At 44.1% G+C, this 15,811-nt stretch overlaps 1 protein-coding gene across 9 annotated transcripts in view; it reads left to right on the top strand.

Moving 5' to 3' along the window:
- The first annotated feature begins 136 nt into the window (after nucleotides 1–136).
- The window catches only part of LIN52 (lin-52 DREAM MuvB core complex component), a 55,109-nt gene continuing 39,434 nt past the window's right edge, over nucleotides 137–15,811 (top strand). For 7 of the 9 annotated variants that reach the window (XM_067533464.1, XM_067533479.1, XM_067533507.1 and 4 more), the window contains exons 1-5: nucleotides 137–256; nucleotides 760–834; nucleotides 1,723–1,760; nucleotides 2,399–2,465; nucleotides 3,315–3,398. In XM_067533464.1, the coding sequence (XP_067389565.1) occupies nucleotides 238–256; nucleotides 760–834; nucleotides 1,723–1,760; nucleotides 2,399–2,465; nucleotides 3,315–3,398 (283 nt within the window). In that variant the 5' untranslated portion in view covers nucleotides 137–237. Of the gene's footprint in view, nucleotides 257–759; nucleotides 835–1,722; nucleotides 1,761–2,398; nucleotides 2,466–3,314; nucleotides 3,399–11,471; nucleotides 11,998–15,811 lie in introns of those variants that run through there. The other 2 variants (XM_067533440.1, XM_067533446.1) reach the window with 2 other exon arrangements.

The raw sequence follows: 15,811 nt of genomic DNA, 5'->3' as shown, positions 1-15,811 counted from the left end.
CGAACTCGTCTAGCCCCGCCCTCTTGGGAACCGCCCACTTACCCAGGACGGTGATTGGCTAAATAACGGAACCGCCCCCTGCCTGGGAAGCCTGTTTGGTTGGAAATTAGCGGGACACGCCCACGTGGGGCAGGAATGCACGGCATAAGGCGGGTAGACGCGTGTCGGTGCAGGTCTAGAGGGAGTCACGTGTACGGGTTCCCGCGGGCGGCGGTTGTCTCACGTGATTTGGGCAAGATGGCGGCTCCCAGGGAGGGTAAGAGGCGCTTGAAGCTCTAGGCCGGGAGCCGCCTGCGCCTGGTGCGTCCTGCCCCCGGGGCTGAGCCGTGGCGTCTCCTTGGCATCGGCGCAGCCCGTCCGGTTCCTGAGCCGCATCTCGAGCTTTGTCCGTCCCTGACCCCCGCTGCCCCTCGCCGCCCCTCGCCGGCGGTTCGGAGCTGAGCGAATCCCGGAGACCGGCTTTGCTTGGCGCCCCCATCTCGCTACGGGGTCGCCTCCTGGTCCTGCAGTGCGGCCTGACACGGGGACGGCCACCCCCGTCCCTGGGGCATGTCCCCGGCCAGGTTCCACTAGCCTCCTGCGCGGGGTCCCAGAGCAAAGCCTGCCAGGGCACCCTCCCACCCAGGCGCTGGGCACGGAGCGGCCCGGGGGCAGTAGGGCCATGGCGCCGCCACGGCTGCGTGTGACATGCCCGGCTGCGAGGCAGGAGTGGGGTGTGCTGCCTGTGAGCGTCGTGTCTGACTGGCTGTCTCCTTCCAGGGACCGACCTGGAAGCCTCCCTTCTGAGCTTTGAGAAGCTGGACCGAGCATCCCCAGACCTGTGGCCAGAGCAGTGTAAGTCCTGACTATCAGAGTACACTGTGCCCCCCACCCCTAATGCCTGGGAGGGGTCCTGTGTGTGTCGTGGAGTTGTCTGATCATCTGGGGACTGGGGATGGGGAGTAGCACCTCTGAATTTCATCTGGACATGCAAGTGTAAAGCCCTTATAATACAGCTCGTTTCCAGCCAGAGCCCCAATAGATCCAGGCTGTTCTTATGGTAGCTTTCTAATGGGGATACTTCTCAGGTTTTGTTCTCTTTACTAATGGATCTAAACTAAAATGATTTGCACTCTTTGGTGAAGTGGTTGATATCTAATTAGTGTGGGGGTAATAGGAACACTTTTCGGGACTTCTGTGTAAATTTCTGGTCAATAAACTCAGTCTGCCTGCTTTTGACACTCCCATGGCAAATTAGTGGGTGAAAATAAGATTTTCCTTAAGAGTTATTCTGAATTCTTGTAACTACTGTACTTACTGCAGTTTCTTGCATGAGTTAAAGTGACTAACATCACATTTAATGTAGTGAGATGGCATCTATTATGGCAGGTGTGTCTGGGGACTTTACCTAACTACACTGCAGCTGGGAAGTGTAATTCCAAATTTGGTTGGCACATATGCACTAACTCTGTTCAATGTAATTTGCAAAAAAATACTAGCATGGCTGTGGCAGCTCAGGCTAGCTGTCCAACTATTTTCTTAGGAGATTTGACAGGACTGTGTTCATCTCTGTGGCCATGCTGTAATTTTTAGCATGCTAGCGCAAGTGTTTACACCTACCTGAGCTGGAAATTATGCTTCCCAGCTGCAGTGTAGAGATATTCTTAGGTGATAGTTAGTTGTAGCTTCTTTGAAAACAGGAAGGCAGTGACATTTGGGTCATGAATAATTCTTTCTCTTCAGTACCAGGTGTTGCTGAATTTGCTGCTTCCTTCAAAAGTGTAAGTGATCACCTCTAAATGACTATCTGTATTTTTTTCTCAACTTTGCTATCTTTTGAAAATCCCCGTTTCCCTCACGCAGTATCCTATGCAGACTTTTTGTCCATGAGGCTTCTTAATTCTAGTTTACTAACATCACTATGTTTCTATTGAGATAGGTGGAATACAATCTCAGGCCTCTCCTAGGCATATGTAATACTCCCCTTTGTAAACATGTTACTTGTCAAAGTCTGTATTTTCCTGCTAGGGTGACTTTTTCCTCTCTGGGAGTTAAGTTTATTGTAATTCTGGATTTTCCACTTCATACTGTGTATCAAACTTGGAAGTGAAGGCTTTAGACCTGCACTTGGTGAATATCAGAAATATTATTGTCTATACTGCCCTTTGGATGATAGAGAGCATTTCGTCAGATGTCAGCAGCAGTGGGAAAAGCTGGAAAAACAGGACTCAGACATAGTAACACAGCATCTGACCAGTATAGCTCTTTGCAGAGTGTCTGGAGTTTAATCCTCAGTCCACGTCATATTATTGTCTGGGTGTCATTATTGTTGCAGATGCTGGAGACTGTAGCTTTACGTCTCTTACAGCACTGCACAAAAATACTTGGTTGAGCATGCGTTTTGTTTATCTTCTGACAGCCTATCACCAATTCTCCTCCCAAATGGATGGCTGAACTAGAAAATGATGATATTGATATGTTAAAGGGTAAGTATGAGTTTATTAGGTAGCAACTGATGTTGAATCTAGGTAAGCGGAAACTTGAGATCTCAGAGAGAAAGAACCTAAGGTGGTGCCTATTGTGCTGCTTATGCTGTATAAACGGGATTTAAAAGGGGTTTTAAAAATTTCTGTTTTTCTTAGAAATATCAGGAATGTCACTTTTTTTCTTTACTGGATGTCTCTGACCTAAATCTATGTTGGGAGGTCTCTCAACTCTTAATTGTTAAATCCTCCAGAGTTTTCTTCCCAGATGTTTTAGTTGAACAAGTAATTTTTTTTAAAAAAAACATACACCACTTTTTTTCTTGCTCTATGGTGTGAGGAGAACTTGTTTCTCTTGTCAGTTTTTATTTTCTTGTTACCTGTGATTAAGGGACACCCAGAATATGGAGTTGCATCCCTGACTATCTTGGCTAATGGACATTGATGGACGTATCCTCCATGAACTTATCCAATTCTTTTTTGAACCCCATTATAATTTGGGTCTTCACAACATTCCCTGACAGTGAGTTCCTCAAGTTGACAGTGCATTGTGAAGAAGTACTTCCTTTTGTTTGTTTTAAACCTGCTGCCTATTAATGTCACTGGATGACCCCTGGTTCTTGTGTTATGTAAAGGAGTAAATAACACTTCCTTATTCACTTTCATCACACCATTCATGATTTTATAGACCTCTATCATATCTCTCCCCTTTGTAGGTGTTTTTTTTTTTTCTCAACTGAAAATTCCCAGACAGCATCTCAACAGTATAAGCTGAAGGCTTTTGCTAATATAGCTTAGTTGCCACTAGAGGGAAACAGACAATATTAAAAATCACATTTATTCTGTTTTTAGAACTGGGGAGCCTTACCACAGCAAACCTAATGGAGAAGGTTCGGGGCCTGCAGAACCTGGCTTATCAGCTAGGGCTGGATGAATGTAAGTACTATACACATTCACTAATGGCTTCATAGTGAATTTCCTCACTTAGAACATTTAGTCTGCTCTAGCCAGAACTGTAGCTCTAAAAATGTGCATACTTTTCTAGATATACAGGAGTTGCAAATATGGGAAAGCAGCAGTGCGTTGGTAAACCCTTCTCTGGTAAAAGAGTATTTAATGTTAATGGCATTGCGCCGTTGTCCAAAACATCTGTTATAGGCACAATATATAAGTTAATGTTACAGGAACTTCCGGTTTAGAATCTCCCAGTTTTTGTTGATTTCAACTTCCATCCTGAATGTTGCATTAAGGCTTATTCCTGTAGTACATGTATTACTGTGTTGTGTGCCTACACACACTTCCACAGATGCCTCTGCTGCAAAACAGTGAAAAGGGAGATTGCCTGTCCATTTTTATACTTTACTCCAATCCTAGAGGAGAAAATTGCAAGCCACAGTTCTCTGGAGTGTTATCAAGTGGCTAGAGCAGGGGACTAGGAGTTGAGACTCCTTGATTCTGTTTCTGATTCTGCCACTGATTCATTATGAGACCTTGGAGAAGTCATTGCATCTCTGCCTCAATTTTCCTGCTTGGAAGAGGAAGATATTTTTCAAGATACTTACCCCACTGCATTCATACATTAGTACTTCCTGTGTGAGACTAAGTTATATGTGGTCATTTCAGCAACTGAAACTGCTTCATAGGAGAGTAAGAATGAGGCCTTGAAATTCAACAGGCAATAAATGGTGGAAGGAATGCTTTAAATTTGTAATACTTGCTAATGGTGTCTGAATTTGTCATAACTGCCCAGGAAACAGCCCCTGATATTATGTAAACTGCTCAATGAAGGTACCTTTGCAATGGGTACTGGTGGCCCAGAAAACTAAATATGTGAAAGAATAGAGAAAAATGAGAAACTAGTCTAGTACTGTGATACAAACTGTTGTGCATCCTTAGCTTGAATATTGTTTGGTTTGGGTTACCTTCTCTGCAAAAACAAGCTAAAGTAGTAGAAACTGAGGGAGAGAATCAATAAATACTGCTGGAGGTATTGGGGTGGGAGGGGAAGTCCTTGGAAAGAAATGTGAAACTTCAGGTTGGAAGGAAAAGAGGAATTGATCTGGTATCCATCTGTTCTCTCTCAGCCTCTACAGATGAAATTAAAAGCATCTTTCATTATAACCAGTTTTCATGTGCTTACACTTGCCTTTTATGGCCAAAATTTTCCCTGCTTTTCTGTTCCCATGGGTGATATTTTTTAAAAAAACACTTGGGCAAATTCCATTGGCTGAATGAATTGGGGAAGGGGAGAGAAATATTCCTGTTTTAAAAAATCATGATCTTTAACATATTTAAGAACTTCCAAATTGGGAGCCACTAATATAGGTCATTCAGTTTTGCATTATCACCTGGATAACTGAGTTGGAATCTCCTATTGGGATCAGCTGTATCATATTCCATATGATCACCCCTGTAGCTTAACTTCATTGGATAAGTGTTTTTTGGGGGAGGTAGCACAACTCACTCCATTCTCACTTGTTTCTCTTCTTGTGTGATAAGATTTACGTCTAGGGTCGTCTCTTTTGCCAGTATTGATGTTAGGTGTTATCTGTGATACAGACCTGCAATTTATTGAAAAATTATTTGAGGCATAATTCAGTTCCACTGTTTAATCGTGGCTTGACCTGTGCAGACTGCACACAGCATGGATAAAATCAGTTTCTAGACTAGCAGTTCCCAACATGACTGAAAGGTGAATTTGCTGCCTTGGTTTTTTTATAAAATTACCAGTGTTTTAGGTATAAAGCCAGGGCTCAAACTGTGGTGGGCTATGCTTTTGTTAACTTAAAGTGAAGCTTTTAACAAAGAGCACAATATTCCCCTTTAATTGTTGCCCCTTAAATGCTTAAACTGGACTGAACAAATGGGGGTGATTAGAGTTTGTTAAATGCAGCCATCCCATGAATTAGAAATAGTTGCAAAAGCTGTTTGTTTGGGGAGAAAGGAGGAGAATATGGTCTCTGTATATTTTAATGGAAACTTCTCCCTTCGTCTGCTATGGTGGAGTGTTCTGTGTGTCTGCATGATGCGAAGTACCATGGGACCTTTTCTGTCTCTAGCTCAGGAGATGGGTAACTTTAAGGTAGTAGAGGGCCACAAAATCCACTAAAAATCTTTGGTGGGCTGTGTGTGTGTGTGTGTGTGTGCGTGCATTAGTGGGGGGAAGGAGGTGTTCTGTTTAAGGGGCTACATATTACGCCAATGCCCCTGGGTGGGTTGTTGATAGTGGGGATTGAACCTGGGAAATCTGGAGCTTAATTCATCTGCCTCTACTCTCTCAGTTAAAAGATCCAGGTTTCTTAGCCAAGGCTTCAGGGTCATCAATCCATAGTTGGCCTAACCACCACTAGAGGGAGCCAGAGTGCCACACCAAGCAGGCATAGTCTACAATTGCATAACTCAGAATTTTTTTATTATAATATAACATGTTAACATACAATTAACGGTGTAAAAACCAAATGGCTATTAAATATAATAGCCCCTTACAACACAGGCTTTAAATGGGGCGGAGGGAAGCAGCTTAAGCATACATCTTTCACTAACCTTTTTTAGTATGCAGAACTCTAGGGGATTAATAAATGAAAACATCTAAATAAAGATATCTTAATATTTTTTCTGTGCCTCCACTCCACTCCCCTGTGGACACGGGCTCTGTCCCATGAGGCAGTGCCTGGGATGGGAAGCAAAGACCTATGCACCAGGTTGCAACACCACTCAGGTTTGACTTGGCTGCCCGCATCATGCAGGCTGGGAAGGACCTCTGCCATTACACCACCCAGCTCTGGTTACTGCCCCTCTATTGGCAGAGGTGCACCCTGCACTGCCCATGGCTAGGGGCCAATCAGATTGGGAGCTGGGAGCCAATGGGAAGGCAGTAACCAGAACTAGGTGGCATAGGGTAGAGCCTCTTCCCTCCATGGGGTGATTAGGCAGATGAGTGGCAGTATGATCTGGTGTGTATATTCCAGCTCCCAGTCCCAGCCTTCTCTCCATTCCCCTTTGACATAGGCTCCAGCTCTGTCCCACGCCACCCAGCACTGGTAACTTCCTGCCCTGTTGATGGAGGTGTGCCTTGCCCCTGCCCACTGCTTGGCTATAATCTAATAGTGTCAGAGCTGAGAGTCAATCAGCTGATGGGGAGGCAGTAACTGGGTGCTGTCAGGAGAGCCACAGCTTGTGTTGATGGGGAAATGGAGTGAAGTGGAGTGGTATGAGGCTTTACACAGACACTGCACCCCTCAGCCACCCGGATCACTCTTTTTAATTTTTTTTTTTTTTTTTTTCTGGAACTGACCCCCATCTATGGGCAAGCCAAATAAATGATGTGGAGGCTGGATGCAGCTCCCAGGCTATCAGTTGCTCACCTCTTTTATAGGTGCTACTGTAATACAAATAATTTTTTTAAAAAATTAGCACTGTGCTCTGAACAGTTTGAAAGGGAAGGATTTCACCTTTTTGTTCAACTGACTTATAAAATCTAAGGATGGAATTGATCTTAAACAAAGCAAAACAAAACCCCTCAATATAACCTGTACTTTATCTCATACTGTTCTAGGTTTGAAATCCTTTCCCCTCAAGTATGTACACTTTCATTCTTCAATCACTGAGCTTGTTTTATAGCACAGTCGATACGGCTGAAGACCTTTACAGATCAAAAATATGCCATGGTGGTAAACTGAGAAACTTCATGTAGCATTTACCATTGCCTCCTTCCCACTTTTTCAGATTATCTCTGAGGTCCAGCCCAGTGCTTCTGTGAATTACCTGGCAGGGCCAGTAAAATTACTAAATGGTGTGGCAGGAGTCACCAGCTGGTGCTAATGCACAGGGCCTTACGAGTTCTTTTTCATAGTTTGCAAGCAAATTTTTAGTCTTGGAAGGAATGCTGTGATGCTGGTTTCCGATTCAGTTTGTTTGGGAAAGCTGTGGCAAGCAGCAAGTGAGTTTCTATTCCTTAATGTAACTAGAGTCCATTCTCAAGGCAGATATGCTCCCTGGGAACCAGGCTCTGGTTTTTGGGTGGAGATTGCTTGTGTGCCATTTGGCCATCTCTCTTCCATGACAGGTACATGTGGTTAAATAAAACAAGTTACATTAAGAAGGTACTCCAGTTCACTGTTGCTGGTTTCTCCCCACATTAGGAATCGAAACTGCAAGGCCCAGCCTGACCTTATTACTTGTCAGAAGACTGCCACTATCTTATCCCAGCTTACTTCACAAAACACAGTACCTTCTACTGCTGCTGAAATGTAGTCACTCTTGGCTTTTTACACAATGCCTAATTAACTTGTGGAACTCGCAGCCCAAGGCTGCTATTGAAGCCAAGACTTAGCAAGATTCAAAAGATTAATGTCTGTATGGTTAAGGGGGAAAATCTGTAGGTGTTAGCTAGAATTTTTTAAAAGTTGCAAAAGCAACTGCTGCCTAGAGTTAGGAAAAATCTTTTGTCTGGGGCAGGTCCTTTCTTAACTTTTTATCCTTTTCTTATCTTTTAACTTTCTTAACTTACATTAACTTAAGTTATCTTCCATTTTTCTCTGAAGCCTTTTGTTGAAGACCTGATACTGGCCTAGTTGGATCATGGGTCAGACTGGACACAGGTAGTTTTAGGAACAGCTGCTGCTTTCTAACACCCTATACACCACTACTACACAATAGGGAAGGACAAACTGAAGAATCCTATATCTTTAAAGTACAAGGAGATGGGGGGAGGCTAGCATAATGTTACCTAACCTGAAATGAGGCTGGGATACTGCAGTGAACATTTGCAAAAAGTGTCTTAGACTCTCCTCTTTAGGAACTGGACACCTTTCCAAGTGCGTGTAATATGGGATGCTCTAACTTCCAGGGTTTCTCTTGAGGTGCCATGTCAGGTATGGGGATGGTGAGGTAGGCAGTGGATAGAGGGGACTCCTGCCTGTCTGCACTGAGTCTTATGTTCTCTTCTAAGAGCTTCTCCCCTAGCTGTTCCTTTCAGTGAAAACTACTTGCTGCCAGCCCTCACTCCTTTTCCTCTCTCTGTGGGAAGTTGCAAAGGAGGGTAGTACATTTCTCTGGACAAAGCTGAAGTCTTGGAGTCTGTCCTGAAGAGCAGGCTGTCTCTGGAAAAAGCTACTTGCTTGGGAAAATGAGACTACTTAACTGCTGTACTAGGAGCTAGAGAGGAAGAAACTAGTATTATGGAGCACGATCACATGTTGGGAGCAGGATGAGTGGTAAGTGCCCAGAATGAGTATAATTGCTGTCAATATCTCACTGCTAGCTTACTGAAGAGAAGGGCACTCATTCTTAATGTCAGGTGTTTAAAGACTGAGAGAATAGATACTGATTTGATGCCTTTACGGAAAGGTGGTCCTTCCAGCAGCACAGCACTCCTAGCACTGTGTTGGGACATTGGGATAAATACCCCCCTCCCCCCACCACCACCACCCAATTCATCCCTACCACTGTATGCCCTTTAGCACTGCATTGGGGTCAACTGATTCAGCATGTCACTTTGAGTCACCATGCTCTACGCTGCACTTAGATTTCTATGGAGGTCTTTCTGTTTACCTTGGGTATAGATGGAAGTTCCCTTGCCATGGTGTCTGTGTTGTTTCCTGCCTAAGTGCAGATCCAGATCTAATGAGAGGAGAGACCAGAGTAAATTGGAAGGTTTCATAGTAATTCACCCCTGTGCCTGGAAAATTAGTTGTGTAGTTTTACATCTGCATACTGAAGTTTTTTTGCCTGCCTGAAGCCTATACAGTCTGTATTGTAACTTACACCCTGCCAGGAACTTAAATAAACAATGCTAAAAATACAAAGTACTTAGCCAGGCACCACTGTGGCTCCAGAATACAACAGAACAGACCCCTCCCTGGCTGCTGGTGGAGTGAGAGTTGGAACAGCCACTAATGTTGGCAGGAATACTAGGTTCAGCCTGTTACTGTTTTGATCATAAAAGATCCCCTATACTATTAGTGATCAAACCTGGGCCAGTTTAGCTAGAAAATTTCAAGTCCATCCCGTCTCACACATTTATGTTGTGCTTTGGGACAACCCATTGTTGAAAACTGACAAGAAGCTGTTAATGTGGAGAGAGTGAACGGATAAGGGAATAAGGATGAGTTTCTGCCATTCTAAGCACTCCAATAACAATACAACCTGGCATGCCATTACCTGCAGCTTAAGTCTCTCTTGAAGGACATACTGGGTCCTGTTGTACTAGGAGCCCCCGAGAATCCCTATTCCGGAAGAGAGAGCTACATAGGTTCACCTGACCAGCTTAGCCTATTACAACTTCCTGGCCCAAAAGACACTCCCTAATTTAGAATGTCTGCACTAGGTCTGGAACAAAGATTTGTGTACATTCCTGAGCCCTAGACAATGGGGAAGTGCTCTCCAAAACACTAAAAACTCTATGATGGGTCTACAATTAAGGCTGATTCAGCAGAAGATTATAATTTGGTCACCCCAGCCCCTGCATAGGATACAGTGCATGGGCCTTTGCCAAAACAGACAGCTGCTGGAGAGCTGGATCTCTCAGAGCCATGCTGGCTCACGTTTTGGGGCTGTCCCAGGATACAATCCTTTTGGCTAAGAGTAGACGAGGATTCATATGAATGGATTCCTCTTAAAAATTACTTCCCAGAACGGTTTTGGGATGGATCCCATCATCTTGAAAAAACTTCAGCTCATGGAAAGGTTGGTTCTTCTAAAACAGAGCTTGTGGCCAAATGACTTGTATTGCTTAGATGGAAAAGCAGATCGCCTCCAGGGATAGAAGCATAGCACAGCAAGTTGGCAGCTAAAGAGCAGGTAACATTTCTGAGAAGAGGGGCCTCAAAGAAAATTGAAAAGATTTGGTCTGACCTTTTAGAACTCTTTGATTAATTCCTAGCAGATGGAAACTGAGATGTTCTTCTCCTTGTCCCTCCCTTCCCATTCCTTTTAAGACCATGTGGTTTGGGTGGAATAATGGTAACCATGAATCTGTAGTGAGTACAATTGAGAGGTACAGTATGCAGTCACTCACCCCCTGTGCTTGCCCAAAGGAGATCTTGGTTGCCTCAATGTCAGCGTGCCAGTGTGATTATGCATGTATCTTCACCCTCCAGTTTAGACTGTACTAACTATGCCATAAGCTTTGAGGAGGAGAGGGTCCATGGAGGAACTTAGTAACTGCACAATAGAAAGGGTACTGTCAGAACATGCTGTTTATTCTTGGTCACTGTTGCAAGGTGGATTGATCTACAGCAGTGCAATGAGGGAAGCTAGGGTGAAGAAATAGTTTGAAATGCACTCATGTCAGTGTGTCAACTGAGTTTCTACATAGTATCATCACTCACGATAAGAGTCGTCTCCTTTGTATCTCCTGTTTTCTGGAACAGCCTCCCTACATCTTTCTGCCTCACTGAGTCGCTCTTCATTTCATTTCAATCTTGCCTGAATCCAGTTTGACATTAAGTTTACAGTTATTTTGTGCAGAAAAGATTGTATTGTATGCTATAATGTTTGAAGCTGGTGTATTATTAGACAACAGAATTATCCTTTTTGGATATTTGATTTCTGTAACATGCAGTTAGATTGACAGGGATTTAATTAACAAAGATGAGAGGATAAACTCTTTTTGCCCAAAATGTGGATCTGATCTTGGATGGCTCACCTATGGCATAAAAAAAATGGCTGATCTGAAACCACGTGCATCAATCCAGGAATTATCCTGTCAATTTAAGGGGTTCTGCTGTTGTCACATTTTCTCGTACAGATATGAACTTTCAAGTGTTCAGTGGGTTGCCTGGGGAAAGCATTGGGTTAATAAAGCTTGTTTTCACTTTGGTGTGTAACCATTCTTGAGATCACCTTTGGATGGTTGAATAGAGGTGAAAGAACCTTAAGTCATATCAGCTGCATATATGGCCACCATCACCATAATGACTGAGCACTATGGTATCTGTTTGAAACAAGAAACATTGGCCTTCATTCTGATTCTCAATCTTTCTCTATTTCCTTCCCCCAATACTATAGATCTGCTTTCTCATTTTAATGCACAGTGGTATGGCGAGAGGAGCTCTGCACCTGCAGAGGGACAAGGAAATCACCATTTCATTTACTGCTCATCACAGTTTGGATTATTTACAGACAGGATTGCTTCATGGGTAGTTCCCGCTGGAAGAGTCAGATATCAGAGTGCCAGCTTGAAATTGGCATTCACATGAGATCTGTGAATTGGCTAATTTTGACATGTAGTTAGTTAAGAAATTATTACAGCCAGAGGAGTCATGACCTCAACTTTTCATCATCTCCATTGGATTGTGTGCCAGTTTGGAAGTGAAGAAGGTATGGGAAGTTTTAATTGTACCTGTGTGATTTATCCACAGTCAGCTCTTTAATTTCTTCTGGCTGTCTGAGGTTTCCGACATGCTGTAAATTTCTCCAACTTTTTCATTATCTGCAATTTCTTTATGACTCATGAATCGGAGTGGAGAGAGAGTGTGGATTTACAGCGGAGATAAACATGTCCATAAAGTCTGTATCTGTGTCAGTAATTGTACTGCTGTCAGTGACTGTCCTGTTTTACAGGCCTCTCTTGGGAAAGAAACACACTTTGCTACCAGTGGCAGAGAAGTGTTCGCTTTGATTTGCATTAACTTGCCAGGAGATTAGGTTGCAATGGTGGAGATGGAAATTGAGTCTGGACCTTAGCTGCTATTTTTTTTCTAAATTTTTGGGTTTTGGAATTCAGGGTAAAGGGAGTGGTTGAGTTGCCCAGTAAGTGCTGAAAACAGGCTTTTCCTGAATGCGAAAATGGTGAGGGATGGATACAGTCTGCTAATGATATCAAATACGGTACTGCACATATGCATAAATTGTTCATTCTTGCAACAAAGCACATACAGTATCTAGGTAACCACTGTATTCTGCAAAAATACTGTACTTAATATTGCATGGATCCTTTGGGGTGTTCTTCCTCTGCTGTAAGAAGGGTGGAAGAAATATTTCTCAAAGCAATCAGAAAACTCTGTATCCCCACCACCACCCTACTCTTTTGGGGACAGCGCTGTTGTGAGTCTCAATGGAGACTATTAATAATGCATCCTACACCCGCTATTGGTGCCTATTTGCTGACAGTGGGAGGAGGTGTTCATGCTCTGGAATCTGAAAAAAGGAAAAATCTTTAAAATGTTCATAAATGTGTCAAACATTCAAACTTCTGTCATTTCTCTTCCCTGCTATTTTCTGTTTGATGCCTGTTGTCGCCACTTGTACACACAGAACCTCCTTTTGTTAGCTTTTGCGATTTGGGGATATTTTTTTGGTCCATAGTGAGTTAGATTATTTTTTTCCACAACAAAATGAAAACTGTTGTCTTCTTTCTGAAGTTGGTGTGTTCTTAGGGTTCAAAGTGACTTAAAACTGCAGTAGTAAATACAGCTTATGGGCCTGATCCAGGCCATTTGGTTTATTTATATTACTGCCACAACAGATTCAGATTCTGCAGAAGGCAAACTTTACTTTTTTTTAAAAAAAAATAAGGACCATATTGTTGTGTAAATCACTTCTAAATGTGCACTGACGTAGGACTGTCTTAATCTGAAACAGCTCGGACCTGAGAGATTCTAAATTCTTCGATTCATTTCAAATGAGTGTTCATTCTGAAGCCTAATGTTGACACTATAGAAGTTAGTTTTTCAAATAAATCAGACGCTTTTGCCCATCTGATTCTGGTAACTGGACGTGCCTATTGTGTGCACAAATCAGATGACTGCATGTCCAGTTGACTTTAGGTGGCAGAGATAACAGTGGTTTTAAAAGTACCTTGCATCATTTTTATCACTGAATGATGCTTAATACGACATTAACCTTACTAACTAAAAGCTTAGTTACTAAGGATTATGTTCGATTCATGATCTGTGTGCAAACATCTGTCATTTCCCAAGTTTTTGCAGCTGCTGTCCAAGACAGCTTACTTTTTTGGCTCGGACCAGTTCAGGACACTATAAAGGCCACAGTTAAGAGGTTCCTGAGCCAGGAACAACTGTCCAATAGTATTACCTTGCCCAAGCATTCTATTTTGGACTAGCTGGCAATAAAGATATGGCAGAAACCTCACCAGACAGTTGCCCTGGCCTTACAGTCAGTTGAGGGAAAAGTGTGCATCCCACACTCCCTGCTGGAGCTTGGTGGTGGAGGTAGGAACATCTAGAGCAGAGATTAGCAACATTTTGGATGTGCCGTGGCAAGTCTTCCCCCTCTCCCCCCTCCCGCCTCTTTCACGTGCTGTGGGCCCAGCACCCTGGCCAGAAACCACTCCTGGCCCCAAGCAACATCATGTGGCGACTGCTCCCCCCTCCTGGCCCAGCATGAGTGCCGCTCAAAATCATCTCGCATGCCACAGGTTGATGACCCTTGGTCTAGAGGAAAGACTGATGGCACCTATTGTGTTGTGCCTGGGTCTCCTGAGCTACAGCCCTGGGATTTATTTGGAGAAGGGTCAACCAGTTTGCAGCTTCAGTTCTTGTGAATGGCGGTCGGGCGTAAATGTTCTGGAGATGAGGGTGGTCCTGAGTACAGTAAGGTTCTTGAAGACCTTGGATCCTCAAAAGTGATCTTAGTTCACATGGAAAATCAGGCTGCCATGGTCTACGTACACAAGCTGAGGCCCTGAGTTGTATGTCTGTGGCATGAGGCCCTACAAGTGTGGGAATGGGCTGTGTCCCGCAAGATGTTCCTAGTGCCATATACATGTCTCAGGCACCATGCTCGGGGCCCTCATACCACTCTGTCCACTCCACTTACACATTAAGGTCCGAAAAGGAAGGGAGTGTGGGGAAAAGCTCAGCCAGCTATTAACTGGTGCCTTTGTTACTGAATGACAGTCAAAAACTGGGAGACTGCTCTGACAAGGGCTCTGGGGCATTTGTGGCTGATCCGTGCCTCCAGTGGCCTTAGTTTCCACCAACTCCTCTCCCTGGTTCATGGCATTTAACCAAGGCTTTCATCTGTGTTGATCACAGCAGGATTACCTGTATACAGATTTTTCCCAAATTACATTTTCTTCAGATCTTAACTCTTGCCAGGAGTGAGGAGAGTTTCTTCCCTCACAATATGGCTAGCTGGACCTGCTTGCAGGAGGGCCGTATGTCCTACTAGTTAGGGCATTGGACTGGGACTCAGGAGACATGAGGTTCAATTCCTGACTCTGCCGCTGGTTTGCTGGATAACCTTAGGCAAGTCACTTTACCCTCCTTGTGCCCCTTCCCCATCTGTAAAATGAGGATAATGATATTGACCTTCTTTGTATAGTGCTTTGGGATCAATGAAAAGCAATATAGAAGAACTAGATATCATCAGTAAGGATTCTGTCCTGTATACTGGTCATTAGTGTCTCCTCTCCTCTCTGCTCCTGATGCGTGCCACCGTAAAGGAATACTTGGGGTCTGGTCTGTTGTACCTCTGCATCTAGAAGATATAGTGGTGGAATGGGGATTTGATGTTGGATGGAAAGGGGTCTCATCATCTTGTGAGAATTTGAAGCCTGGCTTAAGTGCTTTTATCAAGCTTTGAAGGTGGGCCACATGGTCTGTGAAGAAGCCTTGAGAGTAAATTTATGCTCATGGGGTGGAATGGGCTTTGATGGGAAACAAATATTCAGCTTCCAGTTTTACAAGGGATTTAAAAAGATGTTCAGTGATGCCATTGACCTGATACCTTTTTTTAACTGGGAGACATTGGGGTTGCTTTATACACACTGACAATCCCACACTCAGTCCAGCCATCCTCTCTGCTTTCTTTGGTTCAGCAGTGTTTGTGCTTCCCTGGAGAAGGGACTGAGCCAATCTTGGGGGGCAGGTATTGGCAGGTCAGCTTTCCACTTTTTCTACAGCGCATGCTGTGATGCGCATCCAGTGCTGTGTGGAAAGGCTCCTAGAGGCAGGGATTCTCAAACTTTCTTTTCTGGGATCCCCTTTGAAAATAATTCAGGCTGTGATGACTCCGCCATCATCTCTTTCCACACACACCACCCCCCGCCTCCCCCCCAAAAAAGCCGTGCACTCTTACTTCTGTGTTGCTGTTGGGGGCAGCGCTGCCTTCAGAGCACCCAGCCAGCAGCCGCTGTTGTCCAGCCCCTCAGCTCTGAGGGCTCTGGTTGTCAGCCATGCACTGGCCTGACAGCCACAGCATGTGTGGGGGCTGACAGCTCGTGATCCCCTCATAATAATCTCGTGACCCCTTGAGGGGTCCTGACCCCCAGTTTGAGAACCCCTGTGATATAGGCAAACCACTATTCCACTTGTTCTGAGCATGAGGTCTTGCAGGAGCAATAACACACATGCTGCTTGACCTCTTGTATCCACAGTAAGCAC

The sequence above is a fragment of the Emydura macquarii genome, unplaced genomic scaffold, assembly GCF_026122565.2.
Source record: "Emydura macquarii macquarii isolate MOO-44397 ecotype Brisbane River unplaced genomic scaffold, CSIRO-AGI_Emac_v2 contig_374, whole genome shotgun sequence".
In the NCBI taxonomy this organism is placed as follows: Eukaryota; Metazoa; Chordata; order Testudines; family Chelidae; genus Emydura; species Emydura macquarii.
Note: the sequence above shows the minus strand (reverse complement) of the source record. Positions and strands in the feature narration are given on the sequence as shown.